The sequence below is a fragment of the Sparus aurata genome, chromosome 22 (assembly GCF_900880675.1).
Source record: "Sparus aurata chromosome 22, fSpaAur1.1, whole genome shotgun sequence".
In the NCBI taxonomy this organism is placed as follows: domain Eukaryota; kingdom Metazoa; phylum Chordata; class Actinopteri; order Spariformes; family Sparidae; genus Sparus; species Sparus aurata.
In genome coordinates, this window is record NC_044208.1 from 22,834,401 (window position 1) to 22,850,086 (window position 15,686).

Sequence of the window (15,686 nt, forward strand, 5' to 3'; positions counted from 1 at the left end):
TGCTTTATTGAAAATATGCATACATAACACTTTTCCTACACAACAATACAAAACAGTACAATCACTTTTGTAAATAACACATTGAACGCAAAGCCACACATCACCCCTTTCCCGCCCTACCCCAAGGAACTTAAAGATGCTACAGTAAGCCCTTAGTATTCCCCACCCAGCCCACCTACCCACCACCACCACCACCACCATCTCTGAGAGAGAAATAAGACATAGTTAAATCAGAAACAACTCCCTTGGTAAACTCAAGACAAAAGAAGAGTAGACACTAGGTTGCATACAGACATAGCATTTGCCACCAGCAGGTAAATGACGGGCTTTACTGAAATTCTTGTTTGGGTTCTTAGTGTGAATGATTTCCCTCAAGTCTTCTGAAATAATGTCAGGTGTGGAAAGGGGAGTCCATTCTGCAGTCCGGGAGTTGAGACAAGTTTTCCAGAGAGTGAGTATCAGACCATGACGTACGTAAACCTACAGGAAACACTTGCGTGCCTCAAGCGATTTGGCTTTCGATAAGGGTCAGATCGATCAACAGTGGCACACCAGAAAAGAAAAGAGATCTCAGTCGATGACAGACATGCGATAAAGTAGATTTTTTCACATGAAGGAAACTCTTTAAAGGCGAGGGGTGGATAGTTCAATAACCTGATTTGATTGTAGGTAACACACTTCCCTAAAAACTCCTCCCACTCCAATTGGCATGGGTGTTACTGTGCATATTCGTTTTTTTTTGTAATAGTAGCGTTAGATAAAATGCAACTGAATGGAAAGAACAAAAGATATCAAAAGAAAAGATAACAGGGGTTATTGAAGAGTACAACAAAAAGGAGGACTCCAAATGTCTGGTTATATTTTAATATGATCATACAAGGGATAGAGGTCAACCAAAAAATGATATAATGTGAACAAAAAATTTTAAGTAACAAAAAAGTTCAATAAAAACAGACAGAAAAGCACTGATTTTAAACACGTTTTACTGTATAGCAGTCTGTAGCAAATAGTCATTACATACCCTGAAAAAGGGAGGAAGAAAGCTTTGAATGGTGCACTGACCACTGTAGAACTCGGCTGGAGAGCAAAAAGGGGGGTTTGTTTAATGCTCAGCTCTCTTAGCTCCGAGAGCGTTACCCTCGAGATGAGGCTGCTGTGCCTTATATGCGCGAGGTTCAGTTTTTTTTTTAATAACGTCTACAAAGATAATCAGTCACTGCTTTTGGGTGCATAGAGGCATGGTGAGGGAGAGTCGACCCCTTTAGCAATCTCCGGTTAAGTTTTTGAGCCTTTGCCAATGCAACCTTTTGAGCCATTGGAAACGGCAAAGCGTGGCGACCATAAGCCTGTGATGACATTATGGATTTATGCCATTGCGGTAGGCGGTGAGAGCAGAAAGACCACTCAAAGTGCAGTGGGGGGAGAGGAGCTGAGGGGGGTTTGTGTGCAACTGTATGAACAGGAAGGCAGTTTGTGTGTTGAGAGTGGTTCTGGTTTATCGGTGCCTCTTCTCTGTAACTACTCTTCCAAAATTACAATCATTAACTTCTCGTATGAAATGACCCTTTGCTAATAACACAACACTTTACAGTTTTCTTCAAACTAATCACGCAAATTCGCTCTTTCTAGATTTCCCGTCTTTTCTTTTTTTTCTTCCACGCAAAGATGACTCGTTGCCGGTAACTCAGTGCTGTTTGAATGCCACGTGGTTCAGGTGAAACAAATTCAAATGTAAAAATTAAAGCCCCAGATTAAAGAAAAGTTTTTTTCTTTTTTTTACAAAATGGCTCTCAAGTATTCTTTGTTCCACAGATAGAGGTCCCTATGGGGCTTTGGATAACTTAGAATTGGTTTAAAATCCTCTTTACAATTTTTACTATGGGATTAGGAGTGTGAGGGAGGAGGGAGGATCTTCTGCTGGTGTGAATTGAGCACACATACAAAAAAAAACAAAAAAAACACGCACCAATTAAACCTGCACCCACAAATGTCAACTCTCACTCGTGTGCATGCATAATCTCTCTCATTCACTCTCTCAAGCACACACACACGCACACTCACACTCACACACACACTCACACACAGAGGAGGGAAAGCAGTCACCGGTGTGCAGTCGAAGTTACACTTTCACATCTGAAAGCACGTCTTCTGAAACAGATCAAACCGACAACATCTCAGCCACCCGCCCGCCCTCACTGTTGATATGTGACCTGTGAATCCCTCTGTCTGTCTCCTTTTAGGCAGATGTAATGGAGTTGTGCGGTAGCTAGCTCAACGAAGGGGTTGGGGGGACGGGAAGGGGGCTGTCATTTGGAAACATTACAGCGACTGTCCTTGTTAGAAGTTAAATTAAGGAATAAAAAGTCTGTTTTCCTAATGTCAACAAACAGAAAGTGGAATCTTCACACTAAAGCTTTCCACGGGCACTACTTCAGCTAAGATTCACCTCTTAAATGAGAATTACGCTATGACTATCATAAAAAAATCCCAACATTTAGCATAGCCTTTTGTTGTTGTGTGTGTGTGTGTGTGTGTGTGTGTGTGTGTGTGTTCTTTGCCAGCTGGTCGGTCAGTGTTTTTTCGTGGTGGGTTTTTCTCGGCCTTTGTCCAACAGATCGAAGAATGCGAAGAATATAGCAAGAGTGGGGGAAGAGGGAAAACATACAGAAGAGTTGCTATATCCCCCTATGCACCATCCTCCCCCAACAACACCCCCACCCATGTCCATGGAGACATTATACAGGTAATGTGAGAGACAAACAGGCAGACAGGTGTAGTCCAATGAGTAGACGGCTGGTCTGCGTGGTGTCTGTCTCCAAGTTAAAAGGTGGAGGCGGGTTTCCTGGGAAACTCTGCGAGGACCTAGCATGGCTGGTGACCATGCAACAAGATGGGGGGGGGGGGGGGGAAGAGGGGTCAGTTGGAGGAGGAGAACAGCCGTTACAGCTCACCAGTGGATGGCGGTTGTATCCCGCTGGCCGTCTGACTGGTTTTCCTCCGGGTCAGGATCAGGTTTTTTGGATGAGGACCTGAATTTTTCAGTGTCTGTCATCAACTCCACCATTTTGTCTAGGCCAGTCTCAGGAGACAAATTTTTCTCACGTTTGTTTTCTGTTTTTGTCTTGGTGGGTTTTCTTTGCTTTTCTTGACTTGCTTTAGGTTGCTGTTAGGTTTTATTCGCCTGTTCAGATTTTCGTTTTTATTGTGGGATTCTTGGATTGTTGTTAAAGAGCGATGTCATCTGGTCCATAAGTGACCATCAACTGTCCATGTTACTGCAGTTCTCTGGGGAGGAAACAAGAAAAGAAAACCTGTAAATACAGAGATCTCACGGCATGACAAGTTTTAAATGGTCAACAGCTGCAGCGACCATTTTAAAAACTACATTTGAGGTAAATATGAGCTGTCAGATTTGATTATTACCAGTGAGTCCGTCCGCCTCTTGTGTGTCGAGGAAGGGTGCAGGACCCCAGACGCGCACTGTGCCGTCATCTGAGGCGGAAGCCATGAGTCCTGGGATGGCCGGGTTCCAGCTCACACAGTTAACGGTGCGTGTGTGTCCTGTTAGCTCAGCAATGGGGAGTTCGCCGCGCCGGTGCCAGATGTACACTTTGTGGTCTGTGGAGAAAAGGTGATACAAATATTAAGTACATGAGAGGAAATCTGAGAAAACTTTGATGATTGTTTTCATTATGCGACTGTACCTTCACTGCCACTGGCAATGAAGTCTTCGTTGTGTCCTCCAAAGCAGGAGTGGATGGTGTAGAAGCCCTGGGTCACACCTTGGTATTTCCTCACCAGCACTCGGTCTTGAAGGTCCCAGAGGTGCACTCCCTGGAAAAGGTTGTAGAAGAACAGACTAACTCCTGAAGTGCTGCACAGAGTTTCTAAGAGCAAAGCGTCAATCTGTTTTAGACACAAATATATTGATAATGGTGGAGTCCAACTTACCTGAGTTGCTACATTTAACAAAGCTAATCTTCCATTCTTTGAAACAGTAAAAGACATGATGGGATGGTCCTCCTGAACTCTGTAGAGGACACGTAAACAAGGGACAGGCAGTCAGGAAGCGCACTGATTAATGCAAATACACAGGTACAGGGGATACGGAAATACTGGCTAACTTGTAGACATTATACTTACAATTCAACAGAACGCAAAAGTTTGGCCAAACCTTGACTCATTTATTGTGCGACAAAATTATCTATGAAATTACAGATGTACAGAGCAGAGGCAGAGCAGCCAGAGGAACTCAGAGGGAAAACCAGAAAATGTTTTTAAGAATAAAATCCAGTTTCACCAAAATCAGTGATTGTTATTGCTCTGTGTCATGTACTGCCATGAAGCGTAACATTCCCCCATTAACAATGTAACATATCTCAGAAACAATTGCACATTACTGAAGCATTAAAAAGATTTTGAAACTGTTATTTTAGGGTAAAAACGGTCAACAATCTTGCTTCGTCATTTTGATGTGCAAACATCCTCTGTGTAGCACTGTGTGTATTGACGATATGCTAGATATAGTCAAAATACTCCTAATTCAGCTCAAAATTTAAGGCCCTGCACATCTTCACCTAATTAGACATCTGCTGGAAAATCGCATGAGGTCATCAAACTTTGATGATTAAGTTGTTTCTCCCAGACACATCCGACGAAGCTAAGAAGGAGCCAGGGGGATGTCAAACACCAGTTCTGGGCAGGGCTCTAATCAGTTACATTAAGTGCTGTAGACACTAACTAGGCGTCCATCTAAATGTAGCCAAAAAGGAATCAGTATTTCCATAAATTCATCAGAGGAAAATGCAAATTTATGTACTCTCCGTCCACTGTTAGTATGCGAATATCTAACTGGTTGTTTGTTTATCAAGATTAACAGTAGATGGCGTTATAGTCCCAGTCAGAGGCCATTATATCATTGACGAGGATGAAGGGGAAGCAATGAGATGATGTAATAACAAGAGCTCCAGTCAAACCTTTAATGGTAGGAAAATCTTTTTAGGAAACATTACACAAATATAGGTTTTATGTTATTTTCGTATATTAATCTGAAAATTACAGTCTTATTCTGGCTGCTGCCGTTTTCTGACTCATTGATATTTCCACCCCTGCCAAGCACAGACACTTGTTTGCAATATTCCCCCCCGACCCTAATTTTCACCATTTCCACTCAGGTTTTGCATAAAATGGTTGGATGGAAACCCAGATAATGACTGGGTAGTGGCTTTAAATCTCCAACTCATTAGGCTCCTGTTCATGAGCCATATGTGCTGTATATAACTAATAGCTAAACCATAATCAAGACACATGACAATACAGGGACTAGAAGCAGACACCTACATGTTTCTGTCTGTAAGGTCCTCGAAGTTGTACCCCCGGATACGTTGGTGGGTGTCCGAGGCCAGCACTGCTCTGCCATCACCCAGGCACCACAGGCACTGCACCCTCACGCCCTCCCAAGAGTCCAACAGGTTACCGTCCAGGTCCTGACAACAAACACAGCACAGCTCTCATCTCCCATCCCTGACAGGCATGGCAACCTTGTCTAACAAGAGGATCTTTCTTTCTGCTCAGGCATGAATAATGAAGAAGCAGAATTTGAAATACATGTAAGATCAAACTGCTTTTCTTCCTCTAAACATGAGATTCTTCTAAACCTAACTCTGAGCCTTTTCTGCAGTTTTACAGCTTTTTAAAATATGACAAATGAATCCATACTGAACATGAGCAACAACACAAACTTTATGTGTAACATAGATTCTAAAAAATAGATACAAGCCTTCACCATCTAGCAGACAAGATGTGATAAAAAGACACATCCTTAGGGGTTCACTGAGTTTGTGGATGGAAAATCAATAGGCTGAAAGATCCGATTACCTTGAGGCTGCCTGTTTAATGTCAGCGCAACACATAACAGCTGCTATACATATACCATGACTCATATACAGTGTCTTCCCTTTTTTTTTAAAAACCTCTCTCCCCTGCAAGGCTCCTGCACCTTTAAATACATTTAGCATTGATCAAAAATAGATTAAGAACACAGAGATGATACATGATTTCTGAGTGGAAAAAGATCTTCAATATTGGAGGCATTTAGGCTTAACAACAAATACTGTTAGTTGAAAATAAGGTGAAAAAAATGACTTACACATTGATAAAACTGTCCCCTTTGTCCTCCTGTAACAAAGCGTTTGCCGTCGGGGTTCCACGCCACACTGGTCAGACTGTCTTCATGGGACTGGGACATTTTGGTCCGCAGCTCCCCCGTCTGGTCACCAAAGGGATTGTCAAAGAGAGCAGAAAAACAGAGGAGAAGAGAAAAATAGGGGGGGAAGGGAGACAGCGAGAAGAAACATTAAGTAAGAACGGGGGAGGGGTGAGTTAAAAGAAATGAAAGGGGAGGGAAAGGGATGGGATAGGAAGGGAGGAGAGGTCATTGAGTACACACAGCCTACAGGGTATCTATGGGAGGCTTGAGCAATTCTTATTTCTGCTTGTAATTTGAAAGAGACATCTCAAGGTTTTCGACATCACTCATACAAGCTTTTGTACACATTTTCACAATCTTGCTCTCATTTAAACCTGGGCCGGCTTATCATAGCTTGAGATGTATCACCTGTATAGGATTATGTAAAAGATAAAAAAACAACATGTCCATAGAAATGTTACCTGAACATTCCAGAGCCACAGTTCAGAGCAGTCGTCAGGTCCACAGGCGATCAGGTAGGTGTCATCGGGACTCCAGGCTAAGTAGGAGACGCCGTATGCGTGACCCTCCAGGGTCCGCAGCAGCTTCAACTGGTGGCTCTCCTACACAAAAGACATGATGAAGAGGATTAGGATCAAATTAATTTAGACACAGGAAGGTTAAGGCCTTTGTTGGCAGGTGCTAGGATTACAAGGTTTCAAACTGAAGTCAAACAAAGTGCAAGTAGGTTGGCAAGAAATTACGTGACATTATAAATTCAGACACATTCCAGAATTCACTTCAAAGGTGTGACTGAGTACGGTGAGTGTGACAAATTCATTTTACTCATTCCAAGTCTCAGGGGCACTAGAGTAAAACCAGCCTCTAAAAAGTCTTGCCAACATGAAAGAACATGGACGACGAGCCATTTCTATGCATGGAGTGTGTCTTGGGGGTCTTATTTAGTCGACATACAGTCAATAAACATGTGAACAGGCACCAGTCCTGTTTCCTCTTACAGAGAAATAGAGGACCAGCCAAATTTAAATGTTGAAGATGCAATGAAGAGAGGCATATTTATTCTCACTAAAGCATCTGAGAGAATGTCAAAGTTCTAACGTGAAACATCTACAGGCTTAAAGTGGTGACTACAAGATTTCTGTAGACGATGTGTCATAATCTGAGAAGGAAAAATGCTTAATAGAACAACATCCATAAAATATGGCCCTCAAGGTTTAGAGCATGGGAAATTCTAAGATGTTAGATACATATTTCAGAAAGTCAAGACAAACCTGCCTGCAAATGTAAAAAGCACAGACCGCTACATTCCTGCAGGGTAATTTAAGCTGTGGAGTAAATCATAAAAAAGAAGTGGTGTGTGTTTATTCGAGCATTTCTCACACTCACCGGGTCCACTTGCCAAATTATGACAGTAGTGTCTTTGGAGCCGGTGGCTAGTTTGGTGCCGTCGTTCGAGAATTTGCAGAACCACACTTCGTTACAGTGCTCTGTCAGAATCTGCTGGGTGTAACAGGGGAACTGTTTCCTGCGACAAGGAGAAAGAGTAAAGGTTAAAATCTTCATTGTGCAAGTAAAAAAAAAAGGAAAGAGGAAATTATAATTGTTCAGGCTAATGGAAACAAGAAGAGTAGTGCAGCTGTACTAGGACAGTAAGATGCTAGGCAAAACAAGGCTTTCAGAGTCTCAACATAACAGATTTATAACAACAGGAGGTCAGCTGAGGCATAAACATTAGATGCTGCAGTACGATAATCTAACACTGAGGTCTCATGGGGCAGCACCAACCTGCTGCAGACGTGATCGAGGAGGAGAGAGACCGAGTCCAGGCTACTGTCCAGCTTGGTGTTGTGATAGAGGCAGCGGTCCCTCTGCAGCTCCACTGCTTGCCGCAGCAGCGTCTGCAGCCGCCGAGGAGGCAGCATCACAGAGGGTGGCAGGTACGCTACAACAGATGAAAGCAGAAAAATTCAAACCCTGTGTATAGGTACTGTCGTCATGCAACATGCGTGTCATCTATACGAGGTCACTGTATGGATATGTCTCCTCACTCTGTAATTTGTCCAGCAGTCGGCAGCGTGAGGCGGTGCCTTTGCCCTCCCACTCTGCCTTGGCTCTCAGATCCTCAGCGTGGCTACACATTAGGTACCTGCAGAAAGACACAAGCACAGAGCTCAAGCAATACAACACACACGAAGTGTTAACAAAGGCAATCTCATTAAAAATACAGGCAAAAACTGTCAACAATTCTGAATAGTATATTGGGAATTAAATACAAATGTAAAACAAACACTAAATGAAACTTTAGATGTCATAAATACAGTATGTGGAGGAACACTATGGGTTTAATGCAGGCTTCATTTGTGAAATGAAGTGACAGAGATGCAATGATGGAGCCAAGGATAAATCTTAATAGAGCCAACTGATTGACCTCAGACAAGTGGCAGATCAATAAATTATGCTGCCGATTGAGTGACAGACTATTAAAACAAGCAGATTTGTAGACAGTGCTGAGTGATCAGTGCACATAAATTGATCAAAGAATGGATCAAAAGCATGCGTTTGTTGATGGCATTGATCAGACCCTGGATGAAATAATCCTATGCCTACTGACACCCCTGTACGTCAGAAGAACAAACGTATACTATAATATGCATACTGGACAACCAAATAACAAAACTACAGATCGTTGAGGAAGACTGAACCAAGCCATTAATTTCTTACAAGTCACAAAAACAATTTAAATCAGCGCAATATAGGATATAAAACACACACACAGATGTTAATACTGAAACTATTTTTACAAAGCATTACTCTCCCCAAGAATAGACATACATCTCTATCAAATCTTGCCATCACATCATCATACTCTATATTGTATTGATTAACAGCAGTGCGACAACACTGAACATCAAAAGTCCTCACATAATGGATTTGACTTTTTAAAAACTGTCCTGCAACATGACAGATATGTTCCATTACAAAGACTAACCAGCCTCCATTAAAGAGTGTTTCCAAAGTTGGGTCACCACCAGTTGTGGGAGCTGAATGATTAGAGATAACAGAGCTATCTAAGAGGAACATGGGTATAGACGGGGGAAACTGTCCTGCTGTGAGACAGATGGAATATAAATGTAAACAGTACCCGCTGAGAACGTGGATGCGATCTGTGTTATATTTTAGTGGTGTCAGCTCTCCCCGGAGCACCTGTAGAGCCTCCAGGACTTTACCATCCTCCAGATATTCGAGGTACTTCTGCTGCAGGAGTAGGAACTTCATACGCTGAGGAGAAGACAAAGGAGAGATTTGAAAAAAACAAAACTTAAATTCAGTATTCAATTTGACATTGATAGGAAGGGATTTCATGCACTGATCCAACGACTAGTCTCCAGAAAGACAAAAAATGTTTAATCTCAAAAATAGATTACCATATAAATATACTATTATTTGCCAGCAAAACACAACATAGTGGGAGCATATTGCAGGCAGAATGTTTGTCATTAACATATTTATAGATGTGCCCAGGACATATGGCAACGTCAACATCAATAGCCTGCCTTCTTCAAACAGACGACCCCTGGCTGGTATTTAGCAGTTGCTACTGCTGGTTAACATTTATGATGCTAAGAGTCTCTGTCTTATCTCAGGTATGCAGTAGGAGCCGCAGCCCTGCAAACGGCTGCAAAGAAATTCAAGAAAACATCCGCCCACAAAGGTCTACAAATAAAAACACACAGGCATCTCCTAACACTCCATATAGGCCTATGATAGAGCCTACCCGAGCTGCAGAAGAAGTCATGTTGACAATGACAACACTAACCTGCTACAACTCAAGACCTAAAATGGCTACCCACTTCGAACATAGAGCTGAAATTCAACGGCTACAGCGATTATCTCAGCCACCCAACTGGTGATGGCAGTTAGGCAGACTTCTAACACAGAGTAGCAGAGACACACACGGCCACTTCTGAAGCTCATTTTGTCTGCTAATTAGCACGCTAGCTGGGGCTCATTAGCCAGAAGTGAGTCCCATTTCCAAACAAAGAATGTAATGGGCCATCATAAAAGTCTTCCCAATGTACCATTTCGGCAGCTGGCATACAATTCATGTACTTGTGTAATTTTTTACAAGAAATAATACAAGACATGCAGAGTGAATCGAATCAAACTGACAATTTTAAATTAGCAAGAAAGGTAATTTTTTCCCCCTAAAAATGTTTCTTCTGATGGAATTCTTCTTAAAAAAAGAAAAGAAAGAAAAGTTGTTCCCCGCACCATCTTCCAACAATTCACTAGCAGTAATATTTTTTCCAGCTGCACATACTATACTTATAAAGATCAACACTACACTCAATAAAGAAGCATGATAACTAAAAATGTTATCACTATTTTAGTTTGTATGCAGCACATACCCAAGACCCTCTTAGTGTTACTATGTATTGTGGAACTGGGTCACAGCTAAGGTTACACCGTTGCTATCTGAATTAAAGGTTGTTTTTATTTCGTCACATTTTTAATTGTTTAATTGTTTAAACTTCACGAGACATCTTAATGAGATATACTCTTTATGTGACATAATGGTGACCTGGTTCTATACTCTGAAACATTTCTTTGGGACTTTTTATTGAGTGTCTCTTGAAATACCATCAATACGATACATTGGTAACAGGTTAGTTAGCCATTAAGAAGAGCTCTTGTTGTATGTATAAGTCAATAAAAAGAAAAACTGCCTGTCTTGTGTCTATACATCTCCATCAATCTTAGGACAAACTACCAAAAACATCTAAAAAGTCAAACCACATGTTGCTTGAAACAACAGAATCATGCACACATATCATACATCTAATCTACTGTCTGAGGCTCCATCCAGAACATTATAGCTTTCAGGGTCACACAACAAGAACCTGCGGGCCGCCATTATAGCGGTACCATTCCAGAACCTCCAGTTGTGCCTCCTAACTGACTGAACTGTCATTCAGCTCAGTTCAGGTTTGGGCAAGGGGAGCTTACCACAATAGCATTGGGAGAATGCATCAGTGCTCTCAGCTCATTGAGATCATTCTCAGCCTGGATCAAAACAAAGGGAGGGTGATGGAGGGGAGAGACAGAGAGAGAAATGGTTAGCTCAGCAGTTTCCATGCATACACAGAAAAAAAAATGTATCACATGAGCAGTAATATATTGTAGGTCTTGTGGTCAGATTCTTGTTTAAGATGAGTCAGTTGGAGGCAACTGCACATGCTGTCAAAATAATTATAAATGACAACTTAAGGCCTTTATGTCTCTCATACAATTCTGGCCATTTTTCCAGTACAAAAAGAAAAAAAACACAAAATCAGTGGCTGGTTTACGATTGGTTTATAGAGAGTACAAAACTGTCCAGCACACTTAAAAATGTACCACTATTTGGCTCAAGGCTGTTGTTTATTTTCCATTCTGCATTTTCTGTTATGGGTTCATTATTCCAAAAGATTCACAAGACCATTTTTAATAAGATGTGTGCTTTTATAGTCCTCGGCTCTAAAATGCTGGAATGAGAGTTGTTGTGCAGCGGGAACTGGGTGATCCTGCTGACAGTGTTGATATAAAAGCCAATTACATAAAGACTTCTTAAAATGTGTGCTAATATAAACATAATGTTTTCAAATTCCACATTATTGGGACTAATGGAGCTCTTTTAATTCTGCAATAACGCTCTGCTGTGCTCTGATAGACCTTAATTTTTCATCTTGTATTATAATGATGTGCACATGATGGAGCAGGCGCCTTGTTATTGTGTTATAATATTACAGAAAATGGTTGGCTAGACTATTCAGGAGTCATACTGATACCATGAGCAAAAATGAGCAGTTTTATTTGACCATATTATCTCAGTAAAATGCAACGCCAGTTGACTGCGCAAACAGTCTTCTCAAACCAGCCACTCAGAGCTTTAAGTAGTAATAATTATAGGCAAATGACAAATACAATCCATGACATTAAGTGCATGAACATGAGCTTGACAACTACATGCCCTAAAATGACTAGTTCCTGAGTCAAATAGCACTTTAACAGTATGGTCAAGAAAATACTTCCTTAAGAGTTACTAATAGGCAATTGGTTGAGCTTGTGGAACTATGGCAGACCACTTTAAGCACTTTGCCTATCCTTTCCCAGACTTCCTTCAATGATTTCTAACAGGAATCATATTTGCTTTAGTCTGTAAGTCATATGAGAGGATCTCAGATATGCATCAGCTGGCTTCTTGTTGCAAAGAAGCTCTTCATCTTACAGTAAAATACGGACAACAGATCACTCGGAGGGTCAAATCAAGGTAATTCCAGACCAACCTTGTCCCACTCTCCTTCCATGACATGGTTGCGGAACTTGGTAGCTGAGGGATGTTCCAGTCTGCAGCCTGATTCCTGCATCAGCAGGTCCACTGTCTGACTACAGAGACAAAGAGAGAAAGGGGAAAACAATGTTAGTCCAACATCTTGAAAGCAGAGGATAAATGTAATTACTTATAGCTAAAGGACAAAAATAATATTTGAGCATGGACTGGAAAAACGTGAGGTCATCATAATGATGTTGAAAAGTTAGCAAAGGCATATGAAGAGTCAATTTTAGACAGACTAATAAACTCTTCCTTGTTATCTTGTCACCAATGGCATGTCGTTGTTGTGGTTGTGCTGTTTACAAGGTGGGATATCTGCATGAATAATTTTCGCAGTGGGACAATATCAACCACATTTGCTGACATTAGCATGAAAGCATTTTCAAGACCAATAATGTCTGGGGGACATTCTATCTGCGGCCAGTAGGCGGTTCAACAACATGAACAGTTCACATCATCCTCTCAGCCTGTCAACCGTGATGAACCATGGCCATCTGTCCAAACACCACCTCTCTGCTAAACACACTCCACCAACACAAACAGGTCTGCTGAGATGTGTGTACGTGGTAATGAAAGTGGGTTGGGGATGGGGGTGGCTGACACCTCCAGCATGATGACATCATTCTCAGGTATCAATGGAGTGGCGCAGCAGCATCAGCAGCAGCAGCGGCAGCTCTGTGTTGAGCGTCTTATCCAGCTGGCCACTGATTTCTCTTGCATTTCCTCAGCTGAAACGCAGGGGCTCTGTTTCATACCAAGCATTGCCATGTATCCCCTCAGACCCACCCTCTTTGTAAACATAGCGATGCTCTCTTGGGCTTTTATAATGCCCTGTAATGGCAGATACACTTTCTCAGCTGGATACCAGAGAGCTGCGGATGTCTGGTTATCCAGCAGGGGCTACCACAGCCACTTGGAAGGAGAGGGCCAGACATAGATTTCTTGAAAAACCCCACTATGCTATTATTAGATTCAAACACAGGCTTCCATCTCAAACAGCTGGTAGAAAGCAGCATTCTTCAGCCGCCATGAAACCCGACAGATTCTGCTCAATTCAAGGAGCAACTGTCGCCCACGGTATTGACGGCTGTCTTTAAATAAACACATGCCCCCAACACATGCACGCCAATGTCTGTGTGACTGACTGTTGACACATCGCTCTGACACTGTGGCAGATAAATAAATGCACTTATCTACGGGGAAAGTTGTCATGTTGATGTGATAGCTGTATAAAAGTGTAGGGGGGTTGATTGGATAAATAACAGCCTGGCTCGTAATGACAGCTCAAGGCGTGCAGAGGGTGCACTCGGAATACTAAAATAACCAGGACAGTTTTCATAACCATGCTAGTTATTATTACAGTATGGCCGACCTATTAATGGTCTGCCCACACGCTCTTGTAAAGAATCCGTGTTATTTTTTCCCGACGCAGCCAAGCTGGAGAATGAGGAGGAAAAGAAAAAAACCCACCAACCAACCTAAACATTGACAACCCGCACATTAACATTTCCTCCGCATTTTTACCCCCGCAGACGCAAAAAATATGCGCACTGCAAACTCGATAATCCTGCTCGCAGTTGACAAATAAGCTACATCAGGTTTCTCTGATCGCATGACATTGATTTTATGCTCGGAAAACCACAACAAGGCAGACGATCTTGTTTTCCTCTGAATAAAAACGTTACTAACGTTCAGATGATGTAATGCTTCTCTCCCTCAGCACGGACTCAATAACGTTAATTAACGCATCATGGCGCCACTGGCACACAAAACAAGCTTCGGCTCAAGATGGGCTTGTTAAGATGCCGAATGTTAGGCTGTGTTTTATGTCTGTGCGGGGGTTTTTAATGTCAGCACACAGCACTTCAGCGCAGGCTAGTGCTGTTAGCTCCCAAGCTAACTGTTATTGTGCAAGATGGACCCCTTCTTTCTACCAACTGCCGAGCTCGGAGGCTAACTACCCCATCCCCCCATGTTTGTGTCTGTCAAGCGCACTAATAGCGCTTCTACCAGCTGCTAGTTCGCAGTTTTTCGCATGTCAAACACCTGTAATGTTAATCACACTTCATGTCTTGTACGCTAACGTTGGGTGTATTTGTAGTTTTTTTCCTCCACTTTGAAGAAACTTACTTTAGCCCTAGTCCGTGGAGATGTTGCCCTATTAATCGTATGACATCTTCCTCCGCCTGCGATAGTCGTTTTTTCTTTTTCAACGAGCCGACCTCCGAGCTCGAAGCCGTAGCTGAAGTCCCCGAACCGGGACCGGTTGAGGACCCGTTGCTGGTACCGACGCTATTCCCGTTGTCAGTGCTGGAGAGAAGCCCATTGGAATGGGTTCCGCCGGCCGAGGATGACTCCCCGTTTTGTGCGCTGTTCAGGCAGGAAAGCTCTGAGGATTCTTGTCCCTGTCCTGCCCCGTTTGCCTGCATACTGCTGCTGAGGTTGTTGACGATACTTCGGTTAAAGTGGATGGCAGAGGTGGCTTGAGAGTGTGTAGCAAGTCCTAAGACAACTCCGGACAGGCCTGTTACAACTGCTGAAGCCCCGGGCTCTCCTGCTCCCTCCGCCGCCGAGGCTCGGTGCTTCTTCCGCGGGGGCGGCGACGCTCCGCCGGTGTCCGAGTCGGAGGAGGAGGAAGCGGAGGCCAGAGTTTCCTCACCGAGAGCGGCCGTGGTTAGAAGCCGGCGGAGCTCCGGGTGGGAAATGAAGGTTAAGTTTCCAGTTTTGAGGCCTCGTTGTCGGGCTCACAACGGACTGTCACTATGGAAGCGCTGTCAGTTAGCCCGTTATTGTTGTTGTTTCTCTCAAAACAGCTGCAGCTCTAATGGAGTCCTGACGCCTTGACGTAACCGGAAATTCCTACACTACCAGGCTTCCGGGTAGAATTATAATCCATGGGTGGCGCATGAGAACCTAGTTAGCATAATAATTAACTGATAACAATAAAACATCACATTAAAATTCATTTGAATGTCTCCTGAGACTTAACGTTAATATAACAGTACATTAGAATTAGCATACAGTGTGAATCTCATATTGACTTTCCACAGGTTCATTTCTAAATGAACCTCTCACATTTTAATAGATTATGTAGACCAAAATTAA

The 15,686-nt window shown here is 42.7% G+C and overlaps 1 protein-coding gene across 1 annotated transcript; it reads right to left on the bottom strand.

The window, feature by feature from the left end:
• Nucleotides 1-848: 848 nt before the first annotated feature.
• Nucleotides 849-15,445, bottom strand: wdr26b (WD repeat domain 26b). The gene is made up of 14 exons (XM_030405210.1): nt 14,712-15,445; nt 12,535-12,634; nt 11,216-11,272; nt 9,351-9,487; nt 8,257-8,354; nt 7,994-8,150; nt 7,595-7,733; nt 6,670-6,810; nt 6,149-6,268; nt 5,341-5,486; nt 3,952-4,030; nt 3,705-3,834; nt 3,424-3,618; nt 849-3,285 (listed from the first exon to the last, which is right to left on the bottom strand). Exons 1-14 carry the CDS (start codon nt 15,008-15,010, stop codon nt 3,260-3,262), a joined length of 1,824 nt encoding a protein of 607 aa, XP_030261070.1. The 5' UTR covers nt 15,011-15,445; the 3' UTR covers nt 849-3,259.
• Nucleotides 15,446-15,686: the final 241 nt, after the last annotated feature.

Coding starts and splice junctions, on each gene's coding strand:
- wdr26b (XM_030405210.1), bottom strand. CDS start 15,010: ATGCAGGCAAACGGGGCAGGACAGGGACAAGAATCCTCAGAGCTTTCC. Junction 8,151..8,256: donor ACTGCTGGACAAATTACAGA/GTGAGGAGACAT, acceptor CATCTGTTGTAG/CGTACCTGCCACCCTCTGTG. Junction 5,487..6,148: donor GGGGACAGTTTTATCAATGT/GTAAGTCATTTT, acceptor GTTTGTTGTCAG/GACCTGGACGGTAACCTGTT.